General features: G+C 43.7%; 1 protein-coding gene across 2 annotated transcripts; it reads right to left on the bottom strand.

Annotated features, from left to right (window-relative positions):
• Window positions 1-588: 588 nt before the first annotated feature.
• ppp4r1l (protein phosphatase 4, regulatory subunit 1-like) lies at window positions 589-17,434 on the bottom strand. 2 transcript variants are annotated; one of them, XM_030091831.1, is made up of 20 exons: window positions 17,205-17,434; window positions 13,597-13,641; window positions 13,004-13,133; window positions 10,816-10,922; window positions 10,576-10,718; window positions 10,278-10,424; window positions 9,681-9,788; window positions 9,093-9,158; window positions 8,441-8,599; window positions 7,613-7,737; window positions 6,593-7,107; window positions 6,196-6,509; window positions 5,746-5,832; window positions 5,442-5,627; window positions 4,280-4,441; window positions 4,070-4,170; window positions 3,718-3,838; window positions 3,172-3,306; window positions 2,510-2,651; window positions 2,262-2,407 (listed from the first exon to the last, which is right to left on the bottom strand). In XM_030091831.1, the coding sequence occupies exons 1-20, from the start codon at window positions 17,209-17,211 to the stop codon at window positions 2,262-2,264; spliced, it is 2,946 nt and encodes a 981-aa protein (XP_029947691.1). In that variant the 5' UTR covers window positions 17,212-17,434. The 2 variants fall into 2 exon arrangements, with proteins under 2 accessions (XP_029947690.1, XP_029947691.1); XM_030091830.1 differs by lacking the exon at window positions 17,205-17,434 and having other exon boundaries at window positions 589-2,407; window positions 13,597-13,696.
• Between the last annotated feature and the right edge of the window lie 281 nt (window positions 17,435-17,715).

Consider the following 17,715-nt stretch of genomic DNA (forward strand, 5'->3'; position numbering starts at 1 on the left):
TTCACAGGAACACTGTGCAAAAAAAAAAAAAAAAAGGCTCATGGTAATAATATTTTAAGCAGGAACAAATTTAGTCATCTGCTGATTCTGAAGACGGAGCAGCTCGTCTCTTATTTCAGCTGAACGAACCACAGCGGCCGGAGTAATTTTCATCATTTTAATTACAGAATACTAAAAATAACATTACATAAAATGTCTTTTTAAAAGAAACCATTGAATATTACAAAGGTTGTAAATTTTGTAAAGTTAGGATATAAAATCTTTGAACAGTGGTGTATAATTGAAAAAGAAAAATAATTTTCATAAAATGTATATATTAACTGTTCTACTACATAAAAAATGAGATGGACACAAATTGCAGACAGACGAGATGAGTAGACACCGCCATTACCGCAGTGAGCTCTCCTTTCCAAGGAAGAAAGACTTTGAGATGCACAGCACACACCACAATCAGCTTCACTTCTCAACTTATGTCTATGTTAAAAATAAAAAAAAGAATCGGGCAGAGGGGGTTTATCATTTACAACAGAGGGGAAACAAACAACCTCAAGAGACTACAAAAAGTGACTTGGTGACTGCTCCCAATATTCACACACATACACACACCTGGATGGGTAAAAACCCGACTACACTGGCCTTGGTTCCAATAACGCACCTGTTTTTTTTTTTTTTTTGTCGTTTCCTCCACAGGTTCAAAGCTGTACAAAGATCTGCGAGAAAATGTTTGTGAAATCTCATACTTAAAATCGTTCCACCAAGACGGAGGGGGAAAAAAAAACAACAAAAAAACTAAATGATCAGGCGTCTTTCGGTCTGCTGACTCAGCCTTTTCCTAAATCCTACTGTACAACCGGTTGGTCAGATCAGCTGAAAGAAACCGTGGTCACGACTCAATGTCAGGAGGTCAACTTTCGAGAACAGACTATACACAAGGGGGGGGGGGGGGGGGGGGGGGGGGCACATGCATAATCCAACAGTGTGCTTGCTTTCTTCCTCTTCTCTCTGAGTTTTGCGTCACCCTGTGTCGTTTCATCGTGAGCCCTTGTTGCTGATGTGTTTTGTCGCCGACGCCACAGAAATAGCAGACCGGGGACGTTCGGGGCCCGTCTGGACGACGTCCCTCCACGCAACGCCGCGCACTGGCCACTCACGTCCAAGCGGAGGTATTTCATCCGTCCCCTGCCGTTGTGGGAGACGCGTTGTGTCAATTTTTTTTTTTTTTCTTTTTCTTTTTTGGTTGACAAGACACGAAGCGAGGGAAGGGGGGGGGTGGCGGGCGAACGACGGTCCGTCAAAGTTCATCTCACACAAAAAAGTCAAAGATATGGGCTTGAATGGAGCCACGCCGAGTGGCAGAGCCGCTGTTCCCTCTGTGCAGTAGTAGTGGTTTCAGTGGTCCGATGAAGAGCAGGCGAGAGGAGGAGAGTGGAAGGAGAGGAAAAAGGGAACAGACATTGACCCAGAGGTGTGGGGAGCGGCGCAGGATGTCGGAGACATCGGGGGGGTTGGGGGAATGACGCGCGAGACACCAGCAGAGCTACTTGGTTGTGGCTGGTCTGTTGCTCGGATGGCTGGAGGCTGCGGGATCCAGGAGCTGCTGCTGCCGCTGCTGCTAAATAATGCTGTTTAGGTTCAGATGAGTCCCCCTGAGTTAGTGCACACATCAGAGTCAGGCAGGCCTCGCCCGCTTGTTCGTTAAGGAAATCCACAAAAAGAAGTAAATAAGAGGAAAGAAAGAAAACTGTTTTTTTTTTTGTTTTTGTTTTTTTCAATTTTGTATTGAGCTTAGAATCAGCTTTGGAGAGAAAAAGTGAGTAAAAAGAGAAAAAAAGAGTGCCTGTCCTGGTTTTACCAGTCTGTGACTGAGGAAGGAGTCGATGCAGTTAGTGTGAAGAAGGTCGAGTTCAGGCGTGTTCGTCCGCTGCCACGATGCTGCACAGCCGACGTCTGAGTCCTGCTCATTTTTTTCTGAGAAGTTTGCCTTTCTTTTTTTTGTTTGTTTTTTTTGTGAGTGTGCGTTTACGTCCCTCCCGCCCAGACGCCGACTCCCGCCGCCGGTCGAAGGTGTGATGGAAATATCTCACGTGACTCCAGCGGTCGTGGGTGAGGATCCGGGCGGCAGGCGGGCGGTCGGTCGGGGCTCCGGTCGGGTGCTGGTGTTGCAGGTTGCGCTGAGTGTGCGTCAGTCAGACAGACAGGAGGGTGAGGCAGGCAGGCAGGCGGGGGTTTATTTTTTGAGGAGGGCGATCGGGGAGCCGAGGCTAGATCAGAGGAGCCGTGTCCATCAGGTTCTTGTTGGGGTCCAGGCTGGCGAAGAAGCGGACATCTCGGTCTTTGTCGGACTGCAGGGTCATCACCGTCTCCTCCAGCTCGTCGGCGTAGGCACAGCCCGGCTCCTTGAAGTACGCTGGACACACACCGGGAAAACAAAGTCAGGGGGAGGAGAATTAAACACGGGAATTCAATCATCTCTGTACCGTTGCAGTCGAGATGTTTGTGTGTGGATTACCTTTCTCCATCACGCTCTGCCGTAGAGCCTTGGCCACCAGAACCCGCACGTTGGCCACCGGGTCCGAGGAGAGGCTGAGCAGGCTGGGTAACAGATGCTGGCTGAACTGCTCCATGGGCATGCAGTCCTCCTCCACGATGGCCTGCAGGAGTCACCAGCACACACCAACACACACACACACACACAGATATGTGAGGCATTCAGGAGGACGAAGACAACACAGAAATGTGGACCAACAGGCTGGTGAACAAAAACTTTTCAGTGATTCTCATCAGGTTGTAGAAAATGAAAAAAACTAAACAAAAAAAGAAACAGAAGAAATATCTACTTGTTTGTCTTTTTCAAAACCAAGACTATAAAAAAAAGAAAGAAAATATGACAAATGTTCCAGAAAGTATAAATCAAATCAGAAGCTTCCTGAAGTTCCGTCTCTAAACAACTCTGTTTGAATATTGAGTTACTGATACAGAGACGAGACCGGCACGATACCGCTTCAAAATGCGCTGCAGTGTTCTTGATACGTCTTCATATCACTACAAAACACTGAAGTATACAATCCATGGTTTCCTGAATAACAGTGGCCTCTCTCTTCTTGTGTTGGCGCCTCGATCGAAGCTGCTGCTCTGCTTGTCGGGGGCTGAGTGAGGATGAGGATGTCTGACCTGGCAGATGAAGGCGAAGGCCTGCCTGCCCACCCACTTGGGACAGTGGCAGAACCGCACGGTGAGCTCGTTGATGAAGTTGAGGCCCAGCTCATCAGCTCCACTTGCATACAGCTTCTGAAGGATCTCCACCACCTGAAAACATCACAAGACATGACGCGGTTAACGGATTCACCCCGAGACGGGAAAGTGATCATCTGTGGCAAATTCTGCATTTCTATTTGCAGCGTATTGATTTTTAAACATTTAAACAATCAGTAAGTATATTTACTTTCTATTTTGCATTAAGACATTAACAGTGGGTAACAGCTTTATTCTATTTCATCAAGGAGGCTGACTACGCGGCTGCCCTCCAGCTTATTTCTATCTGAGCTGAACTGATAAAATCCATTCTGAAAGCATTACTTCATCCATCTACACACTCTGAACACGCTCCGTCTGTGATTCATTTCCCTTTAGTCATGGATTTTCCACGGTTTCTGCTGACACAGCATCCCCCAGCAGAAGTTCCCTCCGCCAGCGAAAACCCAGACGCTGCAGACGTACCAGCTTATAGGAGATCCACCTGACCTCGGAGACTTTGTCAGAGCAGAGTGTGAGCGCGATCTGTCTGAGGTAGTCGTAGACGTCGTAATGGCTGTACAACTCGATGATCAGGATCAGCTGCCTGGGAGAGGGAGGGGACAGAGAAAGCACTTCACACGCTGCGCACGGAGACAACACAACGACAAGCATCACTTCAGTGAATCAGTAAATAATGACTACAATAGGAAATAATCTGGTTTCAGCATCAACAAAGTCACGAGAGCAGAATTCCACCCTGCAGCAGTGTGAGTGGAAATCCTGCTCAAATTCAAATATTCTTCCATTCGTCGTGTGGCAGAAGGAGGAAACGTACTCTGCCAACTCATATCTGAATCTCCAGTTGCGACTGTTGTCCGTCACCATGAACTCCTGCAGCTGGTACAGATACTCTCTCCTCTTGTCTGCGTGAAGCAGCTGCAACAAAAACAAAGTCGCAAATGAGTTTGGTTCTCAGTGAGAACTACCGTCTCCTTCCTCTTCTCTCATCTTTAAGCAGTTCTGTCGCTCCGTCGATAGATCCCACCTTCAGGAAGTCGTAGAGGTGCTTGAGCACGCCGATGCGGACCTCGTCCAGGTCTTTCAGGAAGCCGTTGAAGATGGGCACCAGGTCGGCCGCCGTCAGCTGGTCACCGAGGATCACCGCCAGCTCGTGGATGGAGAAAGCCAGCGTACGTCTCACCTTCCACTGAGAGCGAGGAAATGGGAGCAAATACAGAAGATGAATTCAGCAACAGAAATTGGAAAAAAAAAAAAAAAAGTTAAACAAGCCTTTTGAAATATGTTTTTGAAGAGAAGTACCTAAAGTATGTGAAAATGGAAATGTAGTCTGAACTTTATATGAACTCTGCAGTTGAACTCGAAAGCAGTGTTTTCTACATCGTCCAGTTGTACTTTGCCAGTCTTCTAAAAATAATTTAAAAAAACCCAACTTGTTTACATGGACTCTGATCAGTACATAAACAGAATTAATCACGAGCCCTCTGTCTTTAAACCAGCCCTTGTTTCTCTGTGCCTCTGATATATGAACGAGCCGGTGGTCAAATGCCGTGGAATATTTTCAAACACGAAGACGGTGCAAACAAGTATTTCACGCTGACGACACGTCTCTTCCTGCATGTTTATTTTAACTGCGGCATCTGACACGGTTAAAATAAATACTAGTCGATGTGATACAGTCTGGGAGAGTCGCATGTGACAGAATGTCTGTATGCAGATGTCAGTAGATCTAATGTATTTTTATCATATTAAAACGCCGCTCTAGCTCCATAGATAGAGATATATAAAGCCAGAATTAACATTAAACCACTCAATTTGAACCAAAACCAACTGCCTATATAACATCAACTGGATGCTTATGGTACAAAATTGTGATTACATAAAATCTGCAATCTGTATTGATGTTTTTGGCTTTTATTTCAGACAAAAAGGAGCAGATGAATTCAATTTAGATGAGAATCAACTCCCAGCTAAACTGTGAGAGCTGAAAGAGTACATTTATACAGAAATAAAATAACTGGCAATCCTCCACTGGCAGAAATCCCAGAGGTCCAAACTCTAAAGTGCCTTTTCTGAGGCGTCATGTCAGAATGAAGCTGGCGCTTCTCATGTGGGGATTGTTCTATTTTAGCATCAAACAGCAGAGCTTATCCCACATTACACCAGAGGCTTCCCGTTCCTCTTCCTACCTGCACATCAGTAGCCAGGGTTTCATACGTGTCTTTGAGGCAGTGCCAGTTCTGTCGCCCCAGCGTGAGCGCCACCCCCGGCAGGCTGAAGGCACAGTGCTTGGCGATCTCTGTGTCCACCGTCTGGGCCCGGGCGGGGTCCGTCATAGACAGGTACTGATCCAAGAGCTGCTGGGGGATGACGTTCTGCAGACAACAAAAAATCAGTTTAATTAGTCTTTTCCTTTTTCACTCCATCCATGTCAGCACTAATCAATACTGACTGTGAAGGAGTTATTCAATATATCGAGCAGCGCAGACTGACCTGGATCTTGGGCTTTTCCTCAGACAACGGACTGTGAGCAGAGTCCTCTTTTCCTTCCTCCTCCACACTCTCAATCAACTCAGACTCCTGAGGGAAACACAAAATCACAGATACGGTTATGAAACACAGACGAACACACTGAAAAACCTCTTCGGCCTGGTAACTTTCTATAGATGTAATCGCCCAAAAGCAGAATTTACAGCTGCTGGCTATACAGCAGCTTCGGGGCCTTCTGGATTTAGACTCCACCATTGCTGAATTGCACCTTTTCATTGGGGCAGAGAAGACGCCACATGCAGGGAGCACAGAAAGTTGTCTGGTCAGCTTCTGATAAAATGAGAGCTGAGGAAAGTGAAGACTTGGCAATCTCCCTCTCCCTGGTGCATAAATCCACACCTGCATGGTCAGGATCTGCGGCAGAGAGCTACACATGAGAAAAGATGAGAATACCAGAAGAGGCGTGCTGGGAGGAGACTCCTCCTGGTCCTCCAGAGGATCCGTCTGCGTCTCCTCGTCTCCTTGCTCCTGGACGGGACAGGACTCTGCTTCTGAGGGAGTTTCCATCTCCATGGACTGCTGTTCATCCGTGCTGCTCTCTTCGCTCTCTTCGCTCTCCGACTGAACCTCCACGGATTTGCTCTCCACTGACGGGCTGCTGGCCTCGTCCTCCGGCTGCTCCTCCGGCTGCGGCTCGGCGGGGCTGTCGTCGGTGGGGCTGTCGAGCTGCGCCGCCTTCAGAGCTGCCGACAGTACCTGCACTTGAGCTAAAGGCAAGTAACAAAGAACCGTCGGTCAGGAAAGAGCCGGATGTGCACAGCTCAGACGTGCTGCGGCTCAGCATGCTCACCCTGCACGTCGGGATCGTCGATGTGCGGTTGCAAACAGTCCAGCACCTTCTGGATCTGGTCGCTGGTCGCTTTGCCATGGGTCGACTTGGATTCGGAGCAGTTCTCCTCCCGCTCCTCCCCTTCCTCCTGGTCCACCTTCTTCTTTTCCTCCTTGTTCTTCACGCCCTCTGACGTTTGACAATTCAGCATCTCCAGCTCCCCACTGATGTCGGGCAGAGGAGACCTCCAGTAGTGGAAAGAGTTAAAGTTCTCGTCTGTCTGCTCCGTGTCTCTCGTGTTCTTAGTGTTGATGGTCACTGCGGGGCGGTTTGCGTGGGCGAAGCCGTCGTGCGCGTCTCCGGGAGCAGAGGTGTGGCTGTCGTCAAAGCTGTGCAGTTCCTCGCCGTCGGCTGTGGACACGTGCTCCGGCGACGGCGTGGCGCGGCCGTCCTGGTTCGGAGGTGTGTGTGTGATGGTTCTCTCTGTGTGGCAGCTGCCCATGTCAGAGCAGTTCAGGGAGTTTAGGGAGCAGTCGCTAAAAGGAGAGAAATGACCAGGGATGGTTTTATATCATATTATTGGATTCTTTATAAAGTACAAACTGTAACAACAGAATAAAATACATTTTTTTTCCTCCTAAAATTTCGAGCCCCAGCTCCTGGAGAATATTAGAAACGCGTGAAATCATTTGTACGACAAATCTCAATACAATTGTCTGGCTAAAGAGGATCTTAGAAAACAGCTCGTTTCCAGATTCCATCCCTCTGAAGATCATCATTCAGACAAGTAAAAACCAGTCAGTCCAGGTTAGGGCCAATTAAACCATGATTCATTTATCTCATGACACAATTCAAACAGTCTGTAACAGGAAGGAAGGCTCTGAAAAGTTCTTTCGTCCTGTTGATTTGCTAGATGTATTTTTAATAAATGATCATGGACAAAAATAGCTCATTTAGTTTATCATTGGTCAAAGAAAAACATAGGCAGAGAGAAGGGGAGAAAAAAAAAAGTGTTATGATTGTTTTCTGAGGTGATATTACCTGTCTGACGTACACCTGGGGACCTCGAGCAGAGCTCCGTCCTCTCTGAAGTGAAGGCCTGTGCTGGAGGGGTTGGCAAAAGTGGAGATAAAACGCCCAAGAGACTGAAACGCCGCTTGTCGCACCTGCGAAGACAAACGCATCGCTTACATTTAGCACCGCGCACAGTATTGTTGTGAAAGTTGTGCTGCAGAGTATACGCGTCGTCACCGAGAGTTTAGAGTAAACCAACTGCAAATCTTCTCTTCTCTTCCCACTTGGTCCAAACTGGAGGATTACATCACAAGTGTGAAGTGAACACTGCTTTTGAGCCGTTTGTTAGTGACACTTTAAACGCTGCCATCAAACTGAGGGTGCACAGGGAACAGATCTGTTTTATTCTCCAGGCAAATGTTCTGCGGTGGTGTTGCTGTGCGCAAGCACCGCAGAGGAATTCCTGCTGCTCCATCTCCACTTTATAAGCTCCTGATCTGCTCTCAGTCGAGAAAAATACCACCGCAGCAAGCCTAGTTCAAAGTTTACGACGGAGTTCACTCAGCACAACACTCAGCAAAGTTCTGAAGGTTGTAAATGTTGTAAAATTATGAGGGAAGCGAGGTTACAACCAGGGGTTCATTGGTTCCTATCCCACAGCCTACAGCACAACCGCTCTGCTAGACTCTCAACCCCCCAACTGCTAAGTCTGCACGGGCCACTCAAGAGTTTTTGCAACGACTGGCCTCGTTTCAACAGAACACACAGGATGTTACAAGTGCAAGTCTTTTTTTTTTTTTTTTTAATGCAACCCCTTGAAATGCAGCTTCTCCTGTTCGTGTTTCTGAGTCTTACCCAGCGGGACTGGTCACTGATGAGGTTGATGAACAGGGGGGACAGCTTTGCCCGTCGCACCTCAGGGGAAGTGGAGTTGGAGACCATCATGAAGCATTCGGCACAGGCTTTCCTGATGCCCCAAAGGCTGTCTGAGCACAGATCGAAGAACTTGGGCATCTGTGGTTCAAAGAAGGGAAAAAATAAAGCTGAGTACAAATGAAACTGTGTTTGGGTCAAACAAACTGCTACTATATAGAAACTATCTGAGCATGTTTACACGGTGAGATCAGATTCTCCCCGATTGTGAAGTCAGATTGTCCCATTCAAATGAACAATGGATACAGTAAAAAAGTGGGTTAACAGCCACTAACAATTCAATCAGTAGATCAATCCGACAATGCTTTGCACTGTGGTGTTATTTGATTCCACCTTTTCAAACAGGATTTGGAAAAAAATGTGGCCAGTGGGTTTTGCTTGATCTCTTTTGGAAATTCTGCAATAAACAGAGTGTGAATCTGAGAGCAAAAGATAAAAAAAAAGGGTCTCAAAAAATAACTTTGCTTAATTTTATTTTCAGTTGAATTGTAAAAATGATTTTAGGGCATTAGGACAGTTCATTAGACATGTGCAAGTATTAAATATGTCAAGCAAAGAGTAATGAGTGTCTCACCAGCAGTTTTTCTGTGGCTTCCTGACCAACAATTGAACAAAACTCTCCAAAATTGGCAGCACACACCTGTAATACATGAATAACACAAATACTATCAACTCTGGCACAAACACAAATGATAACTAATTAACAGTTTCATCCTAAATAATCAGCTAAAGGCCAAGTTTAAGGAGTGCAAGTTTCACTTTCATTTATCAACCATTCAAAATCCTCGATTTCTGATGACTTGTACGGCATTCTGATTTGAATGTTTGCCTGCTGGCTCGAATAACACATTCACACATTTCAGGGCTTTTTGTTCAGAAAAGTATGACAAAAGATATAATGGGAAACCAAACTGATACATATATTCAAATTAATTATATTCAAAAACAGGAAAAAGATGGCATATAGAAAGACATCTCTGGCAAAAACAAAGTTGTTTTGGGCATTCAAGCTGTATCTGCAGCTTGTATTGTTCCTTGACTGCCACTATTTACACCCTGATTATATTCACATGGTGGGGCAGCAGGACACAAACCCCGAGCCTGTGAGCGTAAAACAGAACATCTCTGCTTTGGGGGACAAAAGGACTGTTGTGGTTGTTACCTTGCGCACTTGGAAGAGTCTGGCATCACTGCACAGGTTGCAGAAACGTCCCAGCAGTAAATATTCCACCGTGTCTTTGCTCAACATGGTGACTACTTTACACATGATCTGCAGGGGGGGAAACGTACAGAGAGCACTTAGCAGCTTAATGACCCCTGCTTGTGTTTACATTACATAACTATGCTGCACTTGTGACATAGAAACCAGATAAGACAGAGGAAATGAACTCATGGGGCTGCAAAGAGTGACTGTGCAAACCAAGGAAAATCAAACTGGTATTCAGAGCGAGCGTGTTTGAGAGGGTTAAAACTTATTTAATAACATCTGATGAGTATTGAGTGCGGTTTAATGGAGTGCTTTCAGTGTGTAGCAGAAGGCTTTGTGCGATTGAATCGACTACTCACACAAAGCCTTGCTTGTTTATAATAAATCAAATTATTATTATTTACTTTTTCTCAATTTCTAACCGATAAATGCAGCAGGTTCACACACTCACATTTAAACAATTACTTTCCACTACATTTTGTTTCACTTCACTCCCCCCGAACCACTTATTGATTAAACCACCTTAGAAAAAAAAAAAGAGCATTTTCTTACAGCGACAGCTTCAATTTTGTAGTCATCGTCACTGTTGGGCTCTGTGAGGTCGAGCAGAACTGGACAAACTTTGGTCTCCATGTCATCTTTAGAGATGAGGCCCTGCTCCAGCAGGACCAGTAGTGCCGCCTGACTCGTCTTCCTCACCTGAAACAAGAACAACGGTCGGGTGAAGATCTAAATGTTTACATGTATGTGAATCTCGCCAAGTAACTGATTTCTGCTTGTTCTGGGAATATGTAAACGGAGAAAAAAAAAGCACAGCTTGGCTCTCGTGGCGTATTTAAATGAAACCCACCTGGTTATTTGGATCAGTCAGATATCGGACAACGATCGGCACCAGGTATCTTGAGAACGCTGCTGGGAAGTTGGGCCGACTCTCGTGCAAAAACATGGCAATGTTGGGAACCTGTTCCATCAGTTCAGCTCGCACCGTGGGCTCTGAATAGACACAAGACAGAGCACGCCTATGTGTACCACTATAAAAACAGCAGCAGCTGGCAGCTCCAACAGATGGAAAGGCGAAACACAAACCGACCTCCATCTTCTGACATCCTGGCGACTGTCTCCATGACGCTGATGAAGTCATTTTCATTGTCGCTGAACTCTCGGAGCACGTCGAGCAAACCGCGGGCCACGATCTGCCTAGAAAGCAGCGGCAGGTTTAAGTTAGCGGGCTGCCCGCCAAGGCCCCGGTGTGTCGAGAGCGCGCAGCGTAACACTCAGCACTAACAGGCCTGTCAAGCACTTTCGAAGTGACGGGAGGGCCGGAGCTGTGCGGGGCTGCTCATGAAAAGCCTGGAGACGGGGGCTAAAACGCGTTGGTGGAGACGACAGAAGTAATACATATTTGCAGCGCCGTGACTGAACTACTGAGCAACAACTGAAGACTTTTTTTTTTTTTTTTTTTTTACTTTTGAAGGTTTTAACCTTTCACCAGACACACTGTAAATGCATCCTGCTGCAGAGAAAATATAAACATCTACACAAAGGAAAACAGCTTTTAAAGTAGCGCCATGAGCCTCATGTAAGGCTCTCTCACAACCTTCACCCAGGGCTTTACTGCTCACTTCATTCCCCACGCCGCACACAGCCGAATATAAACTGGAGCGAAGCATTAAATGGTAACACAATACCCTTCAAACTCGTCTCTGTCAACAATATTGTTTTTTCTTTTAGACAAACAGGTCATGTCTTCAGCACGTGCTAAAACGCTGCATTTTCCAGTAAATTCATTATGAAGAGGAGCGTCTTCATTTGTGAAATTTTTTTAAGCTGACTGAACATTCTGACGGACAGATTTTGGCCCACGGGCTGTATGTTTGCCAACGCTGCTGAAGACATTCCTTCATTGCGGAGTTGGGCCTTGTCTTTGTTGACGTGCAGAAATGCAGACAACAAATAAAACAACTCAGAGGAAAGTTTTGCAAAGATCTTGATGTTATGTTAAATGTTTTAACGAAGCATCTATAAAACAATTCTGCTGTTATTCAAAATTAAGTAAGACCGTCCATTATTTGAACTGTTTAGTACTTTCTATTCTTTCATTTCGCTCAACAAATGTTAACGTTTGTTTTATATTTGTGATTTCATGTTGTTTTATCCATTTTCCAGCTGGTGTTTTGATATTTTATTTGTTTACATCATTAGATTAAAATTTCCCATATTTCTTGTTGGAGCAATTAAAAGTTATTTTTTGTTCCTTCACTGATCAAAAAAGTGCTGTGACTACATCGTTTATGTCTCTTAGCGTGATTCATTTCCATTTCTATCTCCTACTTGTTTTCTGTGCTCATCTGTTCGGTCATTATCATTTTATTGATCATCTGTCCAGCACAGTGAATTGTGCTGACTTGCATAATACAAATAAGTTGGATTCTAAATTTAATCCCTTTCATTATTATAAAACTTATTGCCTTTTAACATTTCTATTGTGCAGCAGCAGCTGTTTAATTATCCTTTCAACAAATAATATGCTTTAAGTATTTTAGTTATATTTCTCACCAACGTTTCTGTTTGATAAATGACATTGAAAGTTTCCACCAGGAGTTTTTAATTTTTCCTCCTGAAAAAAGGTCTGAAAAAGTACAGTTGTCATATACTGGGGGGTTTAGTTTTCAGTTCTCGATGGTATGAAGGCCTCTGCATGTTGCACGTGATCTGATGACACTTGAAAGAGCCATACAGACGTCAGGAGCGTGGCGTGAACAGTGACTTATTAATCAACTAAACTAAATGCAGAGCATGAGAGCAAAGCCAGCGAGCCTGGAGACTGTAGATGGTTGACAAGATTTTATGTAATGAAGAAACATCTGAGAACTTTAAATGTTTGGCCGCTGTGTCCCTCTGAACACGTGTCCTTGCGGTTATGTTAACATCAGGCATTTCATACTGTGAATGCTGAAATAAATTTGCGCAAGTTAACAAAAAGAAATAAGAAAAAAAGTTGCTTTAGCGTTGCTGAAAACCCAGAGTTTATGCAATATATGCAACGTGCTGCAGTGATTTCACAGCTGATATCCAGCAAAGAAACGGAACAAAATGATGTAATAATAACACTATGTGCAATTAGAACGCTACAAAGAAAACCAGCACTAATGTATCCACTGATGTACATAATTTCACAACTTAACTTCTACATCATAAACTCCTTGGTGTTGGATTTTTCCTATGTAATCTAATTTCTGCAGAGTGAAAAACAAAATCGATAACGGAGCTCCACGTACCTGTTGAAGACGTTCTCGCTGAAGGCATACTTCTCGAGCCTCCCGAGAGGAGTGAGGTTGTCCTGCCCTGCATCCAGGAAGGCTGTGATGCGGATGCCGTCGCACTCTGAACCATAGTCATCAAATCCAACTGTGGCAAAAAAGAGCAAACAACATCAAAACCACAGAAATTAAACCAAAAGCCTGCGGTACGCTTAAAAGTAAGAGCAAGAAAACCACAAGTGTTTCAAAAGATGAGCTGCAGATTTTACAAAGTCCTCCAATTCCAGGTTGAGGCTGAAGATGCTTGTTTGAAGGTAGCGAAAGACTCTTAACCCAAGTTTAATGTTCCAAGCAGATAAAGAGTTGCTGACACTGCAGCTGTACCTAAATACTGCCTCATCGCCTGGAGTAATGCACACATCTCACAGTGTGGGCCCATATAACAGCTAATAATAGCAAGGCATTAACCTTGAAATACATTTGACAGCTTTAAATTTCATGTGGGTTCACAAGAAAGGCGACACACCTACATCGCTTCTGACTGTGTGCAAGAAAAACAGACAATCTAAAAGTAAAGGTGTTGTTTAAGGAGATTTTAGAGAAGCACTTACAATCATCCAAGTCGTCGTGGCTATCTTCAAAGTATAAAGATAGACCTGTGGAGACAAAGCAGTTTGTGTTTGAGGAGGGGGGAAATCCAGAGGCAAACATATTATCAACATACCATCACTCTACGACACACCCCCGGCAAAACGAGAGGGGCTCGTCGGGATGGCAGATTTACTGTCCCACATTTACTAAGAAGGGACAAAATCTCCCTTCAGTAAGACTGACATTAAATCACCGAGGTCTCGCTTATCAATCACACTGGGAAAAGCAAAACGTCATGTACCCAAATGACACTGTCAGCATACAACAAATCAAGAGAGTAAATGTGAATGGAATACATTTAACTAAATGAAAAAGAGTTTACAACATCATGAAAGTGTTGATTCAGTTGCCACTTTTTAATATGACAGTGTTCATTAGCTAATAAGTCAAGTGAACAGCCATAAAAACCCATGATCATGATGCCATTGATCGTTGAGGAACTGTACGAGATTGTTGGTTGTTTATCTGGTACTCAGAAGAGATTTTTATGATGTTTAGTCCACTCTTGTTTACATCAATTCATCTATGTAGCAGGAACACAAACAACAGTCGGATGAACGAAGTGTCAAATAAAACCCAAGAACGCGATCGCCGTGATATTTTGAGACATCAAATACTCTTGTGTCAGAGGCTTGTCTGTCTATCTCTCTTCTCCATCGCAGGTACTGAAGAAAGCCTGCGTTGTCACAAGCAGGCACAGCTGAGTGAACAACAGTGAATATCAAGTTGTTTTTGACACAATCGCTGACAGTCCTGTACAAATGACTAGAATGGCCACATGATATCTGCACAGCGGCATTTTTGATAAATAATCACCAGCGCTGTGGATGTAATGACTAAGTGTGTAAAGGCAAATAATAAACCAACACGAACAGTTTTGTAAGTTGAGAAAATTGTTACATCACTTCACTGCAATGCAGCCCTTAAAAGCAGCTGAAACCAAACACTGTGAGCAAATGACATTAAAACATCCAAAACTGGAAAAGTTCTCTTATCTCTGTGAAAAGATCACGATAGTTCTGAGCCCTAGAATCAGGTTTCACTCACAAAAGCACTGACTGCAGCCAGTGTGTGGGCATATTCATTGTCTTTTTACTTCATAGACAGAAACTGTTTCCCTCACCTGATGATTCAATTCTCTCAAAATATTTATTGACTTTCTTTCCGCATACCTCGAGTCTCCTTGATTTTTACGAGTCCATTTGTGTTTCACTGTACATCAGGATTTATGATTGCTTTGTATATACTGTACTTGGCATTCGTCTGGAATTCATGAAGTACACAGCTAAATATACAATTTACAATATCCTCCTGCGCATGGAAAGAATTACATTTAAAACAAACATCACAAATAAAGAATAAAAAATAAATTAATTTAATCAAAATGACATTCACCATTTTAAATAATAGTAATTAATAGCATAAATTGATATATATTACTGTATCCAGCACTGGCAAATTTTACAGTTGAAAAACAACACACATTCAGAATATAAGCTGATTTTTACCAGACATTTCAACGCTTCTCTTGAGGGAAAATAATAAACCCCTCAAATGCCCATGAAAGAATTCTGAGTGCAGTTTGATGCTTACACCAGGTTCACTTTGAGTCACGTGCATACTATTTTCTGATAATGATTACAATCTTGAAGGAATTTTTTTCATGCATTGTTTGTTGCATCAAATATGATGTGCTGCCTCACCCTAAGACAAAAACACAAGTCATGGCATGAAGTTCCCATCAGACATTTCATTTATAACAGTTCAAGGAAGTCTTTAGCATTTAGAGCACACTTTATTCTGTGACATCTTTGAAGCACAGGCTCATATAAATGGTTTCCTCATTTCTTTTAAAATCTAGCTCATTTTAAAGACTGCCAGCCTTTACATTTTTATGCAGTTTTTTTTTTTACCTGGATTGATCAAATGTATTTCACTCAGAAGTTAGAGACAACGCATGTTCAGTATCTGAATACGATTTAATAAATGAAGAAGTGACAAATTATGCTGTAGTTTGAAGCACATTACTTGTGAAAACATCTTGACTATATAGTAAAGTGGTAATAATTGCCTTGTTGATTCTCTTATTTTTTCTGCATTGAAGCGAATACTTGTTGTAACATGCTTCCATGGTCTTTGTCGATTTCTCAGATGTTTTGACTCTACCTGAGTTCTAACGATAAACATGTTGAACACTCATCGAGGCCACACAGCAGTGCAGTAGGTAGCAAGAGCCCCTGCTTTGAATTTATGTTGGAGTAGAGTTTGCATGTTCTCCCCGTGCATGCCTGGCTTTCCTCTGGCTTCTTCCAGAAACATGCCTGATACTCTACATGGGTAGAGGGTACAGTTAGATGGGATCAGTTTCAGAGTCAAGTTACCCTGAATTAAATAAAGCATTATAGGATACAGACGCATAAACTTTGGAGAATATAAAGCATATACCACTTATACATATAGTCACACAGCAGGTAAAATATGTTTAATGATCATCTACTTTGGGTACAAACCAATCAGTGTATTATTGCTACATTAAATTTCCCGACTGCCTGAATAAGTGTAAAGCTTTTTTGTGAACAAATAAACATTATCATGAAGATATTCAGCACTTATGGTATGCTTCATCTCAACTAAAACCACTAACTACGTACATATTTAGGCGTTTCTCTAATTCCATTTAAATCTGATAGATCTGGTCAAACATAATATTTACAGTCCGCTTCCTTTTACCTCGCAGAACAATGCGACAGGCATATAAAGACATGATTTCCAGCTCTTACACAAATATCTGCATGACATAGCGAGACTATAGGAAGCCTGTTTGCCATTATTTACTTCAAAATAGCACCCAGGCCAAAGGCAGAGACAATAGCAGGGCAGAGTGGTCAAAAGAAGAGCCCAGAAAGACGTCCCCGGAGGAGCAGCATGTGTTTACAGCTAGGCAATGCAAGGGAATGTGCTCCAAATATAAAAACAACTGCTGTGTGCGAACCATACGCTTAATCTGGTGCTTCAGCGAGGAGGCGAATAACCTTCCTAGACGTTTAAAAGCAGCTCCAGAAGCAAGCTGACAAAGAACAACATGCCTCCTTTGTTATGGTATAAAGGAGGATTTGGTCAGCTTATGGCTGGAAATGACTTTAGCAACTCGGCTAGCGTTAGCTCGGTCGACCCGCTAGCCTCGGCTACAACAACAGTTCGTAAATAAGCACGACTGGAGGATAGTTGGAGTTTTTAAATACAGAAGAACTGAGTGGTTTAAAAAATGATACACAAAAATGCAGCCATAATAAATCTAAACGTACCCATAATATTACCGATTTCGACAGTTCTCAGATAGCTATCGTAAGCTAGCATGCTAGCGGAGCTAAGTTTGCTAACACGGCTCTCCAGCCCTTTCGCTTGACTTGGCTCGCCTTGGCTGGTATTACGGCAGGAAATACCGAACAAACAGCAAAGTGTGGACTGCTATATAACCACCACAGGCCCGAAAGCCACAATCACATCCCAAGAGCGCCAATAAGGCGTTGAAATGCAGAAGAAAACAGGGTTTAAGAAGTGCCATTACCTGCCATCTTGAGTGTCGGCTCGGCTCTGCGGGCTGCCGTCCCGTGTGGGCTGTCACCGCCGCTCAGCTGTCACTCAAACAAAGGCACACTACTTCCTGAGAACACTTCCTGACGAGGGCTCCACCGGCTGATTGTCTCCCCAAACTAATGTTTCCACCACAGGCTCTCAGCTCTGACACAAACTCCACATAACTGAACCTAAATCGGACTGCCTGTGTGGCTTTGAACCCTGAAGTCAGCCTCCGGCTCGTTGATCCTCCCTCAGTGACTAAGGGCAAAGCTAAGGGAAAGCTGAAGTCACAACATCCAGGAAGATTGAAGCAGTAATACGGCGCTCAACATTTCATATAACTTAAGTGTTGTGTTCTTGAAATCAAAGACCCTCTTCTATATTTTCTACATTGATAACATTAAATGTTACAGATGGAATTAAAACAATAGATAGCGTATGTATTTCTATTATTTGTGATCATCGGAAAGCATTATTAAATATGAACTACATTACCGCAG

Source organism: Salarias fasciatus, chromosome 5 (assembly GCF_902148845.1).
Source record: "Salarias fasciatus chromosome 5, fSalaFa1.1, whole genome shotgun sequence".
In the NCBI taxonomy this organism is placed as follows: Eukaryota; Metazoa; Chordata; class Actinopteri; order Blenniiformes; family Blenniidae; genus Salarias; species Salarias fasciatus.

Excerpts from the sequence above, each read along its gene's own strand:
- ppp4r1l (XM_030091830.1), bottom strand. The coding sequence starts at position 13,696 with ATGTTTGCCTCTGGATTTCCCCCCTCCTCAAACACAAACTGCTTTGTC. Across the intron at positions 5,628-5,745 it reads AGGAAAAGCCCAAGATCCAG|AACGTCATCCCCCAGCAGCT; the intron begins GTCAGTCTGCGC and ends TGTTGTCTGCAG. Across the intron at positions 3,307-3,717 it reads GGTGGATCTCCTATAAGCTG|GTGGTGGAGATCCTTCAGAA; the intron begins GTACGTCTGCAG and ends TGATGTTTTCAG.